General features: G+C 40.4%; 1 protein-coding gene across 1 annotated transcript; it reads left to right on the forward strand.

Annotated features, from left to right (window-relative positions):
- The first annotated feature begins 467 nt into the window (after positions 1 to 467).
- On the forward strand, positions 468 to 2,206 carry LOC148115646 (vomeronasal type-2 receptor 26-like). The gene is made up of 2 exons (XM_087885201.1): positions 468 to 495; positions 1,107 to 2,206. Exons 1-2 carry the CDS (start codon positions 468 to 470, stop codon positions 1,910 to 1,912), a joined length of 834 nt encoding a protein of 277 aa, XP_087741327.1. The 3' UTR covers positions 1,913 to 2,206.
- The last annotated feature ends 14,685 nt before the right edge of the window (positions 2,207 to 16,891 follow it).

A 16,891-nucleotide genomic window follows, 5' to 3' on the forward strand; every position in this document is an offset into this window, starting at 1 on the left:
TTTGCTGCTCCTTGCCTCACATTTTTAACTACATTTGGTGTATAAGATGCACTCAATTTTTTATATATAGCATTATATATAATAGAATTTTTATACATGCCCTAAGGAGAAACACTTTTTGCAATGGAACTACTTTCCTTTGGAAAAAAGAATGAACCAATGAGTCTGTTTTGGAATCTACAATGGAGATTGATAGAGAAAGAGAATGACCTTTCACTTGCCCCTTGCAAGTAGAGTAATTAAAGTTCATGCCATTACTTCTTGACTGATTTTGCTCAATGTGCTCCTGAGCTTCTAGAAGCCACTTGATTTCAGTAAATCCTTCTAAATCATATATTACCCTGACTAATCTTTCTGTTTATGTTTAGATGGTGCCTTATTCAAGATGTACAGAAAGTTGCTCCCCAGGTTATGCCAAGCTTGTGAGAGAGGGAGCCCCAGTTTGCTGCTATGATTGTTCTCTGTGCATGGAAGGAACATTCTCTGGGCAAGAAGGTACAGTAGGTGGCTCTAAAAAAAAAATCAAGATACAATAAATATACTATGTTGTTTTTTGGGGGAGTGTTTGATAAATAAGTAAGAAAAACATTACATTTCTTAAAAGCATCCACAAACTTTTTAAATGCATTGTAAGCCGCCTTGAGTCTTTGAAGAAAGGCGGCATACAAGTTGAACAAATAATAATAATAATAAAATAATAATAACTTCAAATATTGGGCACTATTGCCAAATTTGGATGATGATTTGAGCATTAAAATAAATAATGAAAGGTTGCTGATTTCTACTGAGTTGTTACTTTCTTGCTTTGTTTTAGGAAAGAAGTTTTGAGAACTGATAATCACATTCATCTTCAGCCTTTAAAAAGAGTGTTAACTAATGTAGTATCGTATGGATATCCCTGGGGAGAAATATTATATTATTCCTTGAAAATGAAGTAATTGATTTCTGATGCGGTTTTCATGCTCCTACAGCTACAGAAAAAGATTCATGCTAACCATTTTTTTTCTTAGATGCAGCCCATTGTGAAAAGTGTCCAGATGACCAGTATTCCAATAAGAAGCGAGATCAGTGTGTCCCAAAAAATATAAGCTTCTTATCCTATCAAGAATTGTTGGGACTCATCCTGGCTCTCTTTGCCATTGCTTTGTCCCTAACCACCGCCTTTATTCTGGGAATCTTCATGAAATACCGAGACACTCCCATAGTCAAAGCCAACAACTGTGAACTCACCTACATCCTCCTGGTTTCACTCCTGCTTTCTTTCTTGACCTCCCTTCTATTCATCGGTCGCCCCGTGAAAATGACCTGTCTCCTTCGACAAACCATTTTCAGTATTGTTTTCTCAGTTGCTGTGTCTTCCTTGCTGGCCAAGACTGTCATGGTGGTGGTGGCCTTTCTGGCCACAAAGCCAGGCAGCAGCATGAGGAAATGGCTGGGGAAGAGTCTGGCCAACTCTATTGTTTTATCCTGCTCTGGTATTCAAGTAGGCCTCTGTATGATGTGGCTGGGAGTCTTTCCCCCATTCCCAGATTCTGACTTTCATTCCCAACCAGAACACATCCTGCTGCAGTGCAATGAAGGCTCTGTCACCATGTTCTACTCTGCTCTTGGCTACATGGGTTTTTTGGCTGCCATCTGTTTCTTGGTGGCCTTTCTGGCTCGAAATCTGCCAGGGGCTTTTAATGAAGCCAAACTGATCACCTTCAGCATGTTGGTATTTTGTAGCGTTTGGATCTCCTTTGTTCCCACTTATCTGAGCACCAAGGGGAAATACATGGTAGCTGTGCAGATCTTCTCCATCCTGGCCTCTGGCCTGGGTTTACTGGGCTGCATCTTTATCCCCAAATGCTACATTATTATCCTCAGACCTGACATGAACACCAAAGAACATCTCATGATAAAAAATCATTAAGGTTCCTTGTGTTGGTGTTTATTTTTGTACAGTTTACATGCAGCATAAAATCACATACTTTGAAGTAATGTTTTGTTTTGTTGTCACTTATCTTTCTTCATTCCATGTGAATTTTGAATTATAATAATTGAGTATTAAAGTTGCTAAAACAACTCAAACTATTTGAAATAATCATATCCTTCAAATGTCCGAATCTGAATTCATATTATGACATTAATAAAATTTCTGAAACCAAGGCATATAAACTGTCACTAGAGATGTTCTGATATGGTTTTAGATTAAATTAAAGACTATGGTTAATGATGATGTGTGTTTTTGTTACTATATAGGTTGGTGTGCTGGTGTTATATTTTATTTTCTGGGGCGATGTTCTGACTTTGTTTTAAAAAATAGTTAAGTTCAATATATTTGATTGATCTTTTCTCGCTCAATAATGTAAGATCATTCATTGTTAGATAAATGAGATAGATAGAGGGGGGAGAGATCAAATAAAGGAAAAATAGAGAGACAGATAACATTCTATATATTAAGAATAGATAAAATATCAACATGAACATTGGAGCAATTTTAATTTTTTTCTCCATCCCTTTGAATAAATTAATGAGACAAATTATTATACAGCTCTGAATGATTTGGGGGGAAAACCATGTAGACACCTCATGTGACAATGAAGATGTGCTTAGGAGTATTAAAATTGGTTCTTATCCATATCCATATCCATTTCCATTTCCATATACTGTAAATACACTGTCTGTGTATCTCTGTGTGTGTCCTTTTGAAAAGCATGTAAATGCAAGTAGATAAATAGGTACCACTTCAGGGGAAAGTAACAATGTTTGTGCATCTTCAGTGCACAGTCATGCCAGCCACATGACCATGAAAGCATCTTCAGATAAAGGCTCTTCATTTCTGAATGAAAGATGAGCATCCCTCCTTGGGTTGGTCATGACTGACAGGGGAAATCTTTATCTATACCCATCTAAACCTTTACTATAAATATATACATTTGTTTTTGTTCTTGTGTCTTTTCTTTGTCTTTGTCTTTTTTGTCAGTCAGCTCTTCAGTGTATTACAGATTAGGAAAGCTATATCATATAAGTCAGTATTACTTTTATCTGATGTTGTCTTGGTAATGGTCTCTCAATGCCATTACCTCTGCCTTCTACACTATCTCTCTTTGGATGTTGAGAAAGCATTGGAAAAGCAAAGCAATTGCAATGTATTTTTATTCACATACTGATCTGTTTCACTCACTAGAATGTAAATGCAATTCTAGATTGCCCTAATTTTGATTTCTGTCATTGTAGTGCTGAATCTATCCTAGCCACTTCAAGGTTATCTGCAAAAATGAGAAACATTTCCTCCATCCAATTGTTTACCAAATCAAAGTGTCCAGAACCCAGCACTCAACAAAATGAACTCAACAAGAATAAAATGGTATACGTAACTCCAAGGTCCCTTCCAACTCTGTTATTCTATTCTATTCTATTCTATTCTATTCTATTCTATTCTATTCTATTCTATTCTATTCTATTCTATTCTATTCTATTCTATTCTATTCCATTCTATTCCATTCCATTCCATTCCATTCCATTCCATTCCATTCTACCCTGTCCAAGCAGTTTACATAGTCAGCATATTGCCCCCAACAATCCGGGTCCCCATTTTACTGACCTAGGAAGGATGGAAGGCTGAGTCAACCTTGACCCTGGTGAGATTCGATCTGCCAAACTGCTGGCAGCCGGTAATCAGCAGAAGTAGCCTGCAGTACTGCACTTAACCACTGCATCACTGTGGCTCATCATCAACAACAATAGGTTTTTCAATATGTCATGATCTGGAGTTAATCATTCTGGAGTATCAAACCTTCACTGAAGAAGATGGCCTCATCCACACCAGACAAAATAAGAAGGAATTATAATGGCCCACTGCCTACTTCAAGAGTGTTGAACTGTTTTTCCACATTTTAATCTTTACAATCTCAAGAATCAGTTTGGAAACTAAAAAACAATCAAACTTCCCTGAATTGTTCCTTTCTCAACTCTCAAATTAGGATTATTCTCCTGAGTCAAAGAAAACTCTTTTCTCCAACGGCACACTTTTATAGCCAAGGCTCATTCCCAATTCCCCTTCTAATTATTAAAATCATGATTATTTATTCTCCTTTGAACAAGGTTTATGGGATTTCCATCACCACAATTAGTGGCCAATCTATGTGACAACAAATGGGATAGACAGCATGTGATAATCTGATTTGTAATAGCCTCCTGTGATGAGATCAGAGTTTGGGGTAAAGCTGGACAAGTACAGTAGCAGTCTGAAATTGCAGATAGCTCTTCCAAATCTGGGGGCAAACTGGACCTTCTTCTCTGTAGTTGTAGTCTTTTTGTGATCTCTGAGATTTAGCTCTGTGCTGAAGAAAGAACTCTAGGAAGGATCTCCTGCAGTATACTGTATGTCAAATGTTGCTGCTGCTGCATATACAGCTTTTTCTGCTTCAGTTTCTGTCTCAAATTCCCTGTGCCAGTACACTGATGAAATGTCCATTTAAGGTGATCATAGAAGAAAAGGAGTGGTTCCATTACTACAAGCCAGGAGACTACTGGATTACGGGAATAATGTCTAGACTCATATCTCGATTGTACTCATTTTCATTCTCCGAGCCTCCAACCCACCAACTGAAAAGGTAATTGTCAGCTCGTCCAAGCATTCTGGTGATTGATTTTACCTGCTCCAATTTCTTTTCCTTATATATATATATATATATATATATATATATTAAATTTTCTTTTAATATAAACATTCCCACTTTCAGTAAACAGTGTGTCATCAGAGTACATATTTTTGTGTCATGACAATTAAAATTTACCACCATATTCATTATTTGTATCTATTCTTATATTACTACTAATATGTAACATACCTACTCTTATAACATTTTTCTTCTTAATTTATTTGTCTTTATAATACATTGCTTTCATATTTATTCTCCAACCATTGATAGAATAATTCCCATATATTATAATAATCAGATTCTTCCTTTCCTTTGATTGCAAGTGTTAATCTATTCATTTCTGCACATTCTAATATTTTCTTAATCATACTTTCATCCTTAGGGATCTCTTCACTTTTCCAATTTTGTGCAAATACAATTCTAGCTGCAGGTATTACATGAATAATCAAGTATACATTTTCTTTACTATAAGCTTTTGGTATTATCCACAACTGGAATACTCCAGGTTTTAAATCGATATTTTGCTGCGTCATCTTCTCCAACCACATACCTTCAATGTCTTTTCTAGGAATGATTTCCTTTCCCCTATTCCTCACCTAGAGAAAGGCAAGTCATTATTGCTCATCCCAATTTGCTTTAGAGGAAAGGCTCCTGGGGAACCTGATGATTTTGTAAATCACTTGCAAAGTTTCTTCCACAAATGTCAGCCTCAACACTGGGCAATACTGGGCACTGCCAACACTCTCCCATGATGAATCTTGCCTGGATGGGGTTCTGCCTGCTTTCAAAATGACCACCTTGGGACTGTGGAGAGTCAGCAACTTATTTATTCATATCTATTTTATTTATTTATTAACAATAGTAAAATAGGAACTCCCAATAAAGTGATTGAATGATACCTTAGAACAGAGTGAGATCTCTTGTATTTTCTCCCCACTGTTTCTTCCCCTTCCTTACATTTACTCTATAATTCCTACCACCCTCTCTGCTCTTTCTTTCCACCCTTTAACACTTTTGCCCCTTTTGTGGCTTCCCTGTTCCTTTTGGTTTAAATAAAAGGGATACTTTTTAAAAATCAAATTCAAGGAGGGGAGAGACTTTATGTGACAAGTTAATGTTTAGTCGCAGAGGGATCCTATTAACTGTTGTTAACTGTAGAATATAGGACAATAACTCTAAAGCCATGAATGTTGTTGTTGTTAGTTACAAAGTTGTGTCCAGCCCATTGCGACCCCATGGACAATGTTCCTCCAGACCTTCCTGTCCTCCACCATCCCTCAGAGTCCATTTAAGCTCACGCCTATCGCTACAGTGACTCCATCCAGCCACCTCATTCTCTGCCATCCCCTTCTTCTTTTGTCCTCAATTGTTCCCAGCATTAGGTTCTTCTCCAGTGAGTCTTTCCTTCCCATTAGGTGGCCAAAGTATTTGAGTTTCATCTTCAGGATTTGGCCTTCTAAAGAGCAGTCAGGGTTGATCTCCTCTAGGACTGACCGGTTTGAACACCTTGCAGTCCAAGGGACTCACAGGAGTTTTCTTCAGCACCGTAGTTCAAAGGCCTCTATTCTTTGGTGCTCAGTCTTCCTAAGGGAAGACATGAATATTTTGCAGCAAATCTCTAGGTCTAAAGAAGGCTTGCTAAAGAGATATCCATCTTCAGATAGGTAATACCACTTGCTAATCTAGCACTTGAATCCAACTGTTAGTCCTCTCCAGGGTGATATAACAGGAAGAAATCATATCATATAATCACAACCTATACATCTACATTTGGTAGCATCCCTTATTAGCATTCTTGAGGATTGGAAAGAAAATTATCTTATATAGTTTTTCTGTGTAATTTTGCCACCTCTTCTTAATCTCTTCTGCCTCTGTTAGGTCCCTGCCATTTTGGTCCTTTATTATGCCCATCTTTGCATGAAATGTTTCCTTCATATCTCCAATTTTCTTGAAGAGATCTCTGGTCCTCCCGATTCTTTTGTTTTCATCTATTTCTTTGCACTGTTCAGTTAAGAAGGTATTCTTATCTCTTCTAGCTATTCTCTGGAATACTGCATTCAATTGGGTGTACCTTTCTCTTTCTCCCTTGCCTTTCACTTTCCTTCTTTCCTCAGCTATTTGCAAAGTTTCCTCTGACAGCCATTTTGCTTTCTTGCATTACTTTTTCTTTCGGATGGTTTTAGTTGCTATCTCTTGTACAATGTTGCAAACCTCTGTCCATAGTTCTTCAGGTACTCTGTCTATCAGATCTAATTCTTTAAATCTATTTGTTACCTCTACTGTATATTCATCAAGGATATGATTTAATTCACACCTGAGTGGTATTATTTTAATTACATTTTATGGATTGTTGTAAATTGCTATGAATATTAGCTTTGTAAATAGGTAAGTGAATAAAATAAATGCTTTGGTTTTGCAAAAAGTTTATTCTAAGCAGATTTAAACAGTTACAATAGTAAGAAACCTTCACACTTTCGTACCTTCACGTATTTTTCCTCATTTTTTCCTCCCAAGTCATAATGTGGAGAAAACTATGGGCAGAATCAGTTCTGATGATTTTGATAGGATTCCTTTGATCTTGACATAAGAAATTCAAATAAATTGAATAATTGAATTGAAATGTCAACTCACAAAGCATCCCTCGTCTGCTCTCGAGTTACCATAGGCAAGGGGGATGGGAAACTGACAAAACAGCATGGCAGCCAAAGACAGATACACATTCCAGACTTATCTCTCTCTTGGCTGTATCCCAGGATTATCACAGTGGCCAGAGAGGAGTGATGTCTACAATCTGCGAAATTGCTCCGTTGGTGAATGTAATTGATAACACACCTTGGGGGAAGGGAGGAAACAGGGTCATGATTGGGGCTTAAATTATGTGGGGTCAGAGTTGGCTTCACTTGGGAATGTGCTGACATGAAGCTCCTAATAAATAACTGGATTTCTTTTGAAGCTTGTCTCAAGGCTCACAATTTAATTAGGGCATCCGTTGGAACCTTGACATGAATAATGAGAAGTTGATTATCTTTTTGGCATTGCACTATATAGATATAAAGCTACGAGTTTTCCGCTGTGCTCTTAAGACCCTGCTCTTCCAACAGGCAGGGCTAGCTTCATAATTGAGTTTTAAATTCGGAATTCTTAAATTTTGGGTTTTTTTTAGCTAATTGGCCTTGAATGTAATACTTTTAATAACTTTTAAATTTAAATTATGATATTTGTATTGTGTTTTTACCTGGCTGTACACCGCCCCAAGTCCTTCGGAGAGGGGCGGTAGAAATAAAATTATCCTATCCTATCCTATCCTATCCTATCCTATCCTATCCTATCCTATCCTATCCTATCCTATCCTAGTAAATATGAGAAACTTTCATGAAAATCCAAACTGAAGATTTATTTATTTCTTTATTGGAATTTGTCAAAGAAAAATGAGAACAAGAATAAGAGAATACAATAACAGGAATGATAGCAGTGGTGAAATTCAATTTTTTTTTACTACCAGTCTGTGGGTGTGGCTTGGTGGGCGTGATGTGGCTTGGTGGGAATGGCTTTGTGGGCATGGCAGGGGAAGGATACTGCAAAATCTCCATTTCCCCCCCCCCCACTCAACGGGAATGATACTCCCCATTTCCACTTCACACTGGGGCCAGCCAGAGGTGGTATTTGCCAGTTCTCTGAACTACTCAAAATTTCCACTACCAGTTCTCCAGAACCTGTCAGAACCTGCTGAATTTTACCCCTGGACGATAGGCACATTAGTGCACTTACGCACGCTTCCTCTACTGACCACTTAAGTATGAAGTAAGACCCACAATTTCTGACTGAAACTGTGAAAATTTGTAGGGCATTCCAGACTTTGACAGCTCTATTAGATAAACTTTTAGCAATGCTGTTACAGTGAGCTTTGGAGCATAAATCATCAGAGATAAGTGCACCTAGGTCCTTAACAAGGTGAAGATCATCTGCTAGATCAATGCCACCTATCTTATATTTGGCATTCTGATGTAATATGTAAGACAGAGCATTTATGAATTGAAATTTGAAGTTGCCAAATAGATGACCATTCAGACACGTAGTCGAGATCACTTTGCAAAAAAAACAGAATTATCTGTAGAATTGAATAATTTTACTTCATCGGCAAAAAGAACACAATTTCTTTTAAGTTGATCACATAAATCGTTGATATAGAGCAAAAAAAAAGATAATGAAATTTCTTACGTTGCAGTGACAACACCTTCCACAACATTTTTCCCTTCTTGTTGGCTGTTCATGAAGTCAACCAGAATTCAAGGCTCTCACCCAACATTTCCCTGGGCTACAACATCTATGAGAACTTTTTCAGTGCAAGAATGACATATGAGGCTATGCTGGATGTGCTGTCTACAGGACAGGAGAACATCCCAAACTACAGATGTGGTAAACAAAAGAACCTGCTGGCGATTCTTGAAGAGATGGATTCTGAACTCTTTGATCATATTTCCAATGTCTTGAGCATCTATAAAATTCCACAGGTATAAAGCCAAATGAAATTAATTCTGTGTTGTAAAATGTTCAGATTTGCCTAGAACAGAGCACTTGTATATATTTCTCCAAATAAATTGAAAGTCAGAGAGTAAATATTAGAAGAGCTGAAAGAATTTTTATTTCACAAAGTATGTGTGTATACATAAAGTGATGGGCTGTTGCTGGTTCGGCCTGGTTCTAGCAAACTGGTAGTTCCTGCGGTCAGTTGTCCCTGTCCACCCACCTCCACGCTATCCTGTCCTATATTTCTGTGTTTCTCAGCTCAGCTGATTTGCATGGCATGGTGGATTTCCATGCCTCAGCTGTTTTACTTACCTCAGCTGCCCTAGAAGGTTAAAATTGGTGTATTTTGAATTCTACACACAAAGCACGTGCTCACAGAAACACACACACACATACATGTGGTTGGACTAGAAGACTTTTCAGCTCTATTCTGATTGACTAATTGACTGAGTGGATGGGTGACCCACAGAGTTATAATGTGACCAGAAGGGTGTGCTCTATGAGGACCACCAATGAACATCACCCACAGATAATTCAGAGCTCCCTGGTTTCAAAGGGAGCATACAAGACAACACGACAGAACATCAAGGGAATTAGCAAAATTCATGCAGTTATTGTTTGAAGTGTCTCTCAGCAGTGTGGAAAGGCCCTTAGATTTACCATCTGACTTTTATCTTTAAAACTGACACAAACTACTGTTGGAAAAAATATCCTTCTGGGTTCAGTTCCGGGGGGGGGGGACACTGGATTCATTGAAGTTGCTTGGAAAGACGGTTCTAATGGTGGACAGGATCAGATGGGTTAAGAAAAAAGGGAAGAGATGCTGAGATTGCCTGAGTTTTGTCCTCTCTGGGCTTTTATTTTATTTATTTATTTGATTTGATTTGATTTCTATACCACCCTTCTCCAACAGGACTCAGGGCGGTGAACAGCCGAGATAAAACATAACATATAAAATTTAAAAAAACAGTTTAAAAGACATTAAATAATTTCGGCCCTCAATTTAAAACAACCCAATTAAACCAATTTTAAATTAAAACCAAAAGGATGGGATCAAGCCAGCCCTGCTAGATGGAATAGATGAGTTTTCAGGGCCCGATGAAAAGTCCGGAGGTCTGGTATCATGCGTATTTCTGGGGGTAGGTCGTTCCAGAGGGCAGGTGCTGCCACAGAGAAGGCTCTCCCCCTGGGGGTCGCCAGCCGACATTGTCTGGCCGACGGCACCCTGAGGAGGCCCTCTCTGTGCAAGCGAACTGGCCGGTGGGAGGCTCTTGGCGGCAGAAGGCGGTCTCGTAGATACCCTGGCCCTAAGCCATGGAGCGCTTTAAAGGTGGTCACCAACACCTTGAAGCGCACCCAGAAGACCACCGGAAGCCAGTGCAGCTCGCGCAGGAGAGGTGTCACATGGGAGCGCCCCGTCACTCCCATCATCCCCTGCACGGCCGCATTCTGGACCAACTGGAGCCTCCGGGTGCACCCCAAGGGGAGCCCCATGTAGAGAGCATTGCAGTAGTCCAGGCAGGAAGTGACAAGTGCCTGAGTGACCATGTGTAGGGAGTTCCAATCTAGAAAGGGACACAACTGACGTATCAGGCGGACCTGATAAAAAGCCCCCTTGGCCACGGCTGTCATATGCTCTTCTAAAGACAGCCGTGCATCCAGGAGGATGCCCAAGTTGCGAACCCTCTCCATGGGGGCCAGTGATTCACCCCCAATAACCAGCGATGGCACCAGCTGGCTATATCGGGATGCCGGAAGCCACAGCCACTCGGTCTTGGAAGGCTTGAGTCGGAGCCTGTTTCTCCCCATCCAGGCCCGCACAGCCTCCAGGCACTGGGACATCACTTCAAGGGCATTGTTGGGGTGGCCTGGGGTGGAGATGTACAGCTGTGTGTCATCAGCGTACTGATGGAGCTCCACCCCAAAGCCACGGATGATCTCACCCAGCGGCTTTACATAAATGTTGAACAGAAGGGGCGAGAGAACCGACCCTTGTGGCACCCCACAAACAAGGTGCCTCGGGGTCGACCGCTGCCCCCCTGCCAACACAGATTGTGACCGGTCAGAGAGGTAGGAGGAGAACCACTGCAAAATGGTGCCCCCCACCCCAACCCCTCCAACCGGTGCAACATGATACCATGGTCGATGGTATCAAAAGCTGCTGAGAGATCTAACAGGACCAGGATAGAGGAACAACCCCTATCCCGAGCCCTCCAGAGATCATCCACCAACACGACCAATGCCGTTTCCATGCTGTGCCCAGGTCTGAAGCTGGACTGGCATGGATCTAGATAGACAGCTTCATCCAGGTACTGTGGAAGCTGCCGTGCCACCACACTCTCAACAACCTTCAAAATAAAACTGGACGATAGTTAGCCAAAACAGCCGGATCCAGAGAGGGCTTCTTGAGGAGGGGCCTCACCACCGCTTCTTTCAAGGCGTCCGGTAGAATACCCTCACTCACTCAATCGACTGACAACCAATCGTATTCTGATTGGTTGTCAGACTCCCATAGGGCCATGCAGGGGCAACTTTGTAGGTTGTGTTTTGAGACCAAGTTTGGTTGAACCTTGCTGGATGGTGATGTAATGAAAGGGCTTCAAGATTTCTATTATGGATCTGCCTGAAGGAGGTAAATCTTTGTTACATAGAATAGATTGGCTTGGGTTTTAATGGCCCACTGAGAAAGGGGGGGGCTGAGTTTCCGTTTCCCTTTCAGGGGAAATATTCTGCCCTTTTAATATTTCCTAAAATATCTAAATGGGACATGGTGGCTCAGTGGCTAAGATGCAGTTCAGCAGATCAAATCCCTAGTGCCATGTAATGGGGTGAGCTCTTGTTACTTGTACCAGCTCCTCCCAAACTAGCAGTCCAAAAGCACATAAAAATGCAAGTAGAAAAATAGGGACCAACTTTGGTGGGAAGGCAACAGCATTCTGTGAGCCTTTGGCATTTAGTCATGTTGGCCACATGACCATGGAGACATCTTCGGACAGTGCTGAGTCTTCGGCTTTGATCACAGGAGTCAGGAAGGACTAGCAGATATGTGCGTGGGGAACCCATACCATTACCTAAAATATCTCATTTTCCTAGGAGGGGGTGGGTTCTAACATACTACACTACCAATACCTTCTCTTTTGCCTTAGATCAACTACAGTGTCATCAACCAGATGGCTGAGCAAAATCATCGTTTTCCTTTTTCATATCGAATGACCCCAAACCAAGAACCTCCTGACTCAGCAATTATCCAGCTGCTCCTGCAGTTCCAATGGACATGGATCGGCCTCCTTTCTCAGGACAATGAAAAAGGAGAAAAATTCAAAAGAAGCTTGGAAGTTCTCGCTCTAAAAAATGGGATTTGCATTGTCCTCTCAGGAACCGTCCCAGAAGCAAATGTGCAGACAAGTGCTGGAAAAACTCTCACGCAAGAAAAAAGGGAAAAGTTCTTTTCTCTTATCAAGAGTCAAATAAAAATTATAGTATGCCAACTGGATTTTCAGGCCTCAGGAATGTTAGCAGTAATAATACAAACGATGGATACATCCATTGTGGGAAGGGTGTGGATTGCAACAACTTTGACAGCTTTAGGTGTAGATATTTTTGATACCTTGCTTGATCTCCAAAATAAATATGCTTTGTTTTCCTTCCTCATCCAGACAAAGAGAAGGACTCAGTATTATGACTTTAATTCTCATGCATCCATGGTCATATCATATAGAAAGGAAGCGTTCCAATGTTCTTATTCAAGTCCTGTGTTATCTAAGAAAGTTTGGAAAAAATGCAGAGAAAAAGAGAATTGGGAATTCCCACCCCATGATGTGATTGCAAGACTCCTGTCTCAGGATTCCTCCAGTATTTCTCAAATAATTCAAATTGTGGCCTGGGTCCTCAGTGCTGCCTCCTCCTCCCAACAGAGTAAGAGGAGAATGCAAGTTGGAGACCATCAACCACCCCAGATTGTACAGCCATGGCAGGTAAGTCTTCTCCTTTGAGGTTCCACTGATTCTTCCCTTCCAATTTCTCAATATTAAATTAGATGTCGAAAGGGGTCAGATATTCCAAAGAACAGTTGCCCAGTTTGTGGTATTTGAGAGTGAGTGTCAACCCTGAAGCAGATCTGACGGAGGCCATTTTGGAGGATTCAGTGTTGCCACATTGGAGCTGAGGGATAGGGAGGGGGAAATAGAGATAGCTGGGGTTTTGTAGCCAAAACAAAATATTTTCTCCTGGGAACCAAGGATATTCCCACCGATGGCCGGAGGGAGGATGAGTGAAGTCACCAGGCAACCGGATGACACCTTGATTGGACCATGGGACTGATTGTTTGGAAAGGGGAGGAAAATTTTTAGTTTTAATTAGGTGAAAACTGTGGGATCATTAAAAGTCAGCTTTCACCAGCCTATGCCTATATGAAATGTCCAATATAACTGATATTTGAGGAAACTGCTTGCCTCAGAGTCCTGTTTGCTATGGGTGTATTACTTGGAAACCTGACATTAAACAGTCTCTAATTTTTTTTCTTTTTTTCAAGTTTTTAATTTTTTAATTTTTTAGAAACATATCAATGCGTGAACAGTGTGGAACCTGAGTGACTTGCATTTTGGTACAAATCAAATAATATTCATCATATTTACTACAGTTGACAAGCTTATATAGTTCTGATAATAGTACACATATAGTACACTACAAATAAAATATTAATAATCTTATTTGTTACATTTAACAGGCTTATATGGTTCTAATAGTAATCCACATATTTAGGTTAAATTATAATCTTCCATTATTTAATTATTCAATATTTCAATATGTTATTTTTATGCCAATCACCATATTATTCAAACATTCTTAATACTACCATCGTTCACATTATGATTTCCCCTCTTATTATGATTTCCCCTTATTATATAAAGATGTGTATTCCATTAATCCCCTTCTCTGTAGTTTCTGTCCCCTTTCTAACTTTTAATTTTCCCACTATTATATTGAAAAATATTCCCTTTTTATCCATATTTTAGTGAACATTTAGCGTCAGTTTTCACCAGCCTAGGCCTATCTGGTATGTCCAATAAAACTCATATTTGAGGAACCTGCTTGCCTCAGAGTCCTGGTTGCTATGGCCATATTACTTGGAGCCCTGACGGTGAGTTAGAGAGAGATGATAGAGAAAAACCTTCCAAAATTAAACAACCTGTGCTAGTTTGGGATGCTTTTGTGACAGAAATAGCTCTATGGTAACAACGTAATTTTAAAAACTAAACAAGCATCAAAATATTCAAGCAATCCTCAACCTCTTATTTTGATCACAAAGTGATCTCCAAGCTAAGGAGTTCAGCTGGATTGTTTGTTCTGGATTAAGATTGAATTTTTCTGGCTAAAAGTTTCTAACATAGCAACATAAACTCTGCTAACTTCATCTTGATCAGGACTGATGGCAAAATTGGATTCTCCGTCTTCTCCCATTAGAAGTTTTTCCATATCTACAATTGATTTTGCCTCAGATGGGCTGTGATAGTGAAGCAAGAAAATATAGAACATAAAACAATATAATAAGCATTTGAAAGGACGTCAGCGGTTTTTCTAGTCCAACCCATTAATCAAGCAGGAGATCCTATACGATTTCAGACAAATGGTTGCCCACGTCTCTTTTTGAAAGCCTCCAATGATGGAGCACTCACAACTTCTGAAGGCAAGCTATTCCATTGGTTGATTGCTCTCGTGTTAGGAAATTTCTCTTTAGTTCTAGGTTGCTTCTCTTATTCGTTAGTTTTCAACCATTGTTTCTTGCCTTGCATACTGGTGCTTTGGGAAATGTTTTGACGCCCCCCCATCTTTGTAGGAGCCCCTCAAATGTTAGAAAAGTGGTATCATTTCTCCCCAATCTTTCATTTCCTTAGACTAGACAAGGGGTGGGTTCTATTTACCTTTACTACTGGTTCGCAGTGGGGCCGCGTGGATGTGCTTTATTCGCTTATGGGCATGCTCTTCTACACATGCACAGAAGCTTCTAAGCATGCACAGAAGCGTTTTGATGATGTCGGGGTCAGTGGGCAGGGCCTCCTGCCAGTTTTACTACCGGTTCTATAGAAATGGTGCAAACCGGGGGAAACACATCATTGGACTAGACATACCAAATTACAGTAACTGTCCTTTTTAAGTTTTAGCCTCCAGCCCCCTAATCATTTTTGTTGCTCATCTCTACAGTCTTTCCAGAGTTTCAATATCTTTTGTATATTGTGTTGATCAGAACTGGATGTAGTATTCTAAATGTGGTCTTACTAAGGCTGATCTTGATTCTATCCCTTTATTAACGCAGCCTAGGATTGCATTGGCATTTTTATCTGCTGCCACACATTGTTGGCTCATATTTAAGTGATTGTCCACTAGGACTCCAAGATCCTTCTCACAGTTACTGGCATTAAGCCAAGATTCACATAGTCTGTACCTATACTTTGGTTTTCCTTGCCTAAATGTAAAACCTTACTTTTATCTATGTTGAATTTCACTTTGTTAGGTAGGGGCCCATGTTCAATTTGTCAAGATCTTTTTGGATCTTGAGCTTGTCTTCTGGGGGTGTTGGCTATTGCTGCCAGCTTAGTGTCGTCTTCAAATTTGATAAGTTCCTCTTCAATTCCCTTGTCTAGATCTTTTTTGAAGATGTTGAATAGTGCTGGGCCTAAAATGGAAGCTTGGGGTACCCCATTGCTTATGTTCCTCCATGTGGATGAGGTTCCCCAGAGGACTACATGTTGAATATAATTTGTCAGCCAGTTACAAAGCCACCTGATGGTGGTGTTATCTATAGCATGTTTTCAAGAATGCGAGATAAATACCATATTTTTGGGAATATAAAATACACCTGACTATAAGACGAACCTGTTGTGGCTCCGTTACTGGAGCCTGTGTCACTGTCAGGAGAGGACTCCGAGAGTGAAGGGGAGGAGTTGGCAAGGCCTCCCTCTCCAGGAACCTCCTCTCTGGCAATGCCTTCGGTGTCCGCCGAAGGGCAAGAGATAGGGCCAGGGCCAAGCACATCCAAGCAGCCACAGATGGACAGGGATGAGGGTAATGAGTCTTGGCTGGACCCACGCCAGCGTTGCAGAGATAAGTGCACGCAACAGAAGAAAGGGTATGCCTGAGATTAGGCTGAGTCACTGGACCACACACCACAGGATATAAAAGGGAACGTGGTGGCCTGTCAAACCTTGTGACGAACAAAGCTGAAAGCTTCCACGTCATTCTGCATTGCCGGACTTTTGCTTTAAGACTTTGCTGGACTATCTCTGGACTTGATTAATTCCGTAATTATTGAGCTGCTTTCCTTTGATGTATCAGAAGTGGGGAGAAGTTATCTCTCCTCTTTGTAAATAATAAACTCTTGGCAGGCAGCCACTAGGTTGTTGCCAAGTTCCGTTATCATAAGGAAAAGGATTTTGCCGGCTGGTTTGGTCTTTAACTCCTAAATGTCTGTTGGTGTGTATGCCTGGGGTTGGGGACAGAACAGAACCTAAATTTAGAAGAGGAAAACAAAAAAAATGTTTTTGGCCTCTGCGCTCTCCTATCTTGGCCCTTTTTTTGGCCCCTTTTGGGCCATTTCCAGACTTTTTCCAGCACATTTTTGAGGCTTTTTTAAAGACAAAAAAAGCCTCTAAAACAGGCCAAAGAAAAGCCTCAAAAACAGCCAGAAAAAAGCTCCAAAATTGGGCCAAAAAAGGCCTGAA

This window comes from Pantherophis guttatus, chromosome 2 (assembly GCF_059756535.1).
Source record: "Pantherophis guttatus breed Tessera chromosome 2, ASM5975653v1, whole genome shotgun sequence".
Lineage (NCBI taxonomy): Eukaryota > Metazoa > Chordata > Lepidosauria > Squamata > Colubridae > Pantherophis > Pantherophis guttatus.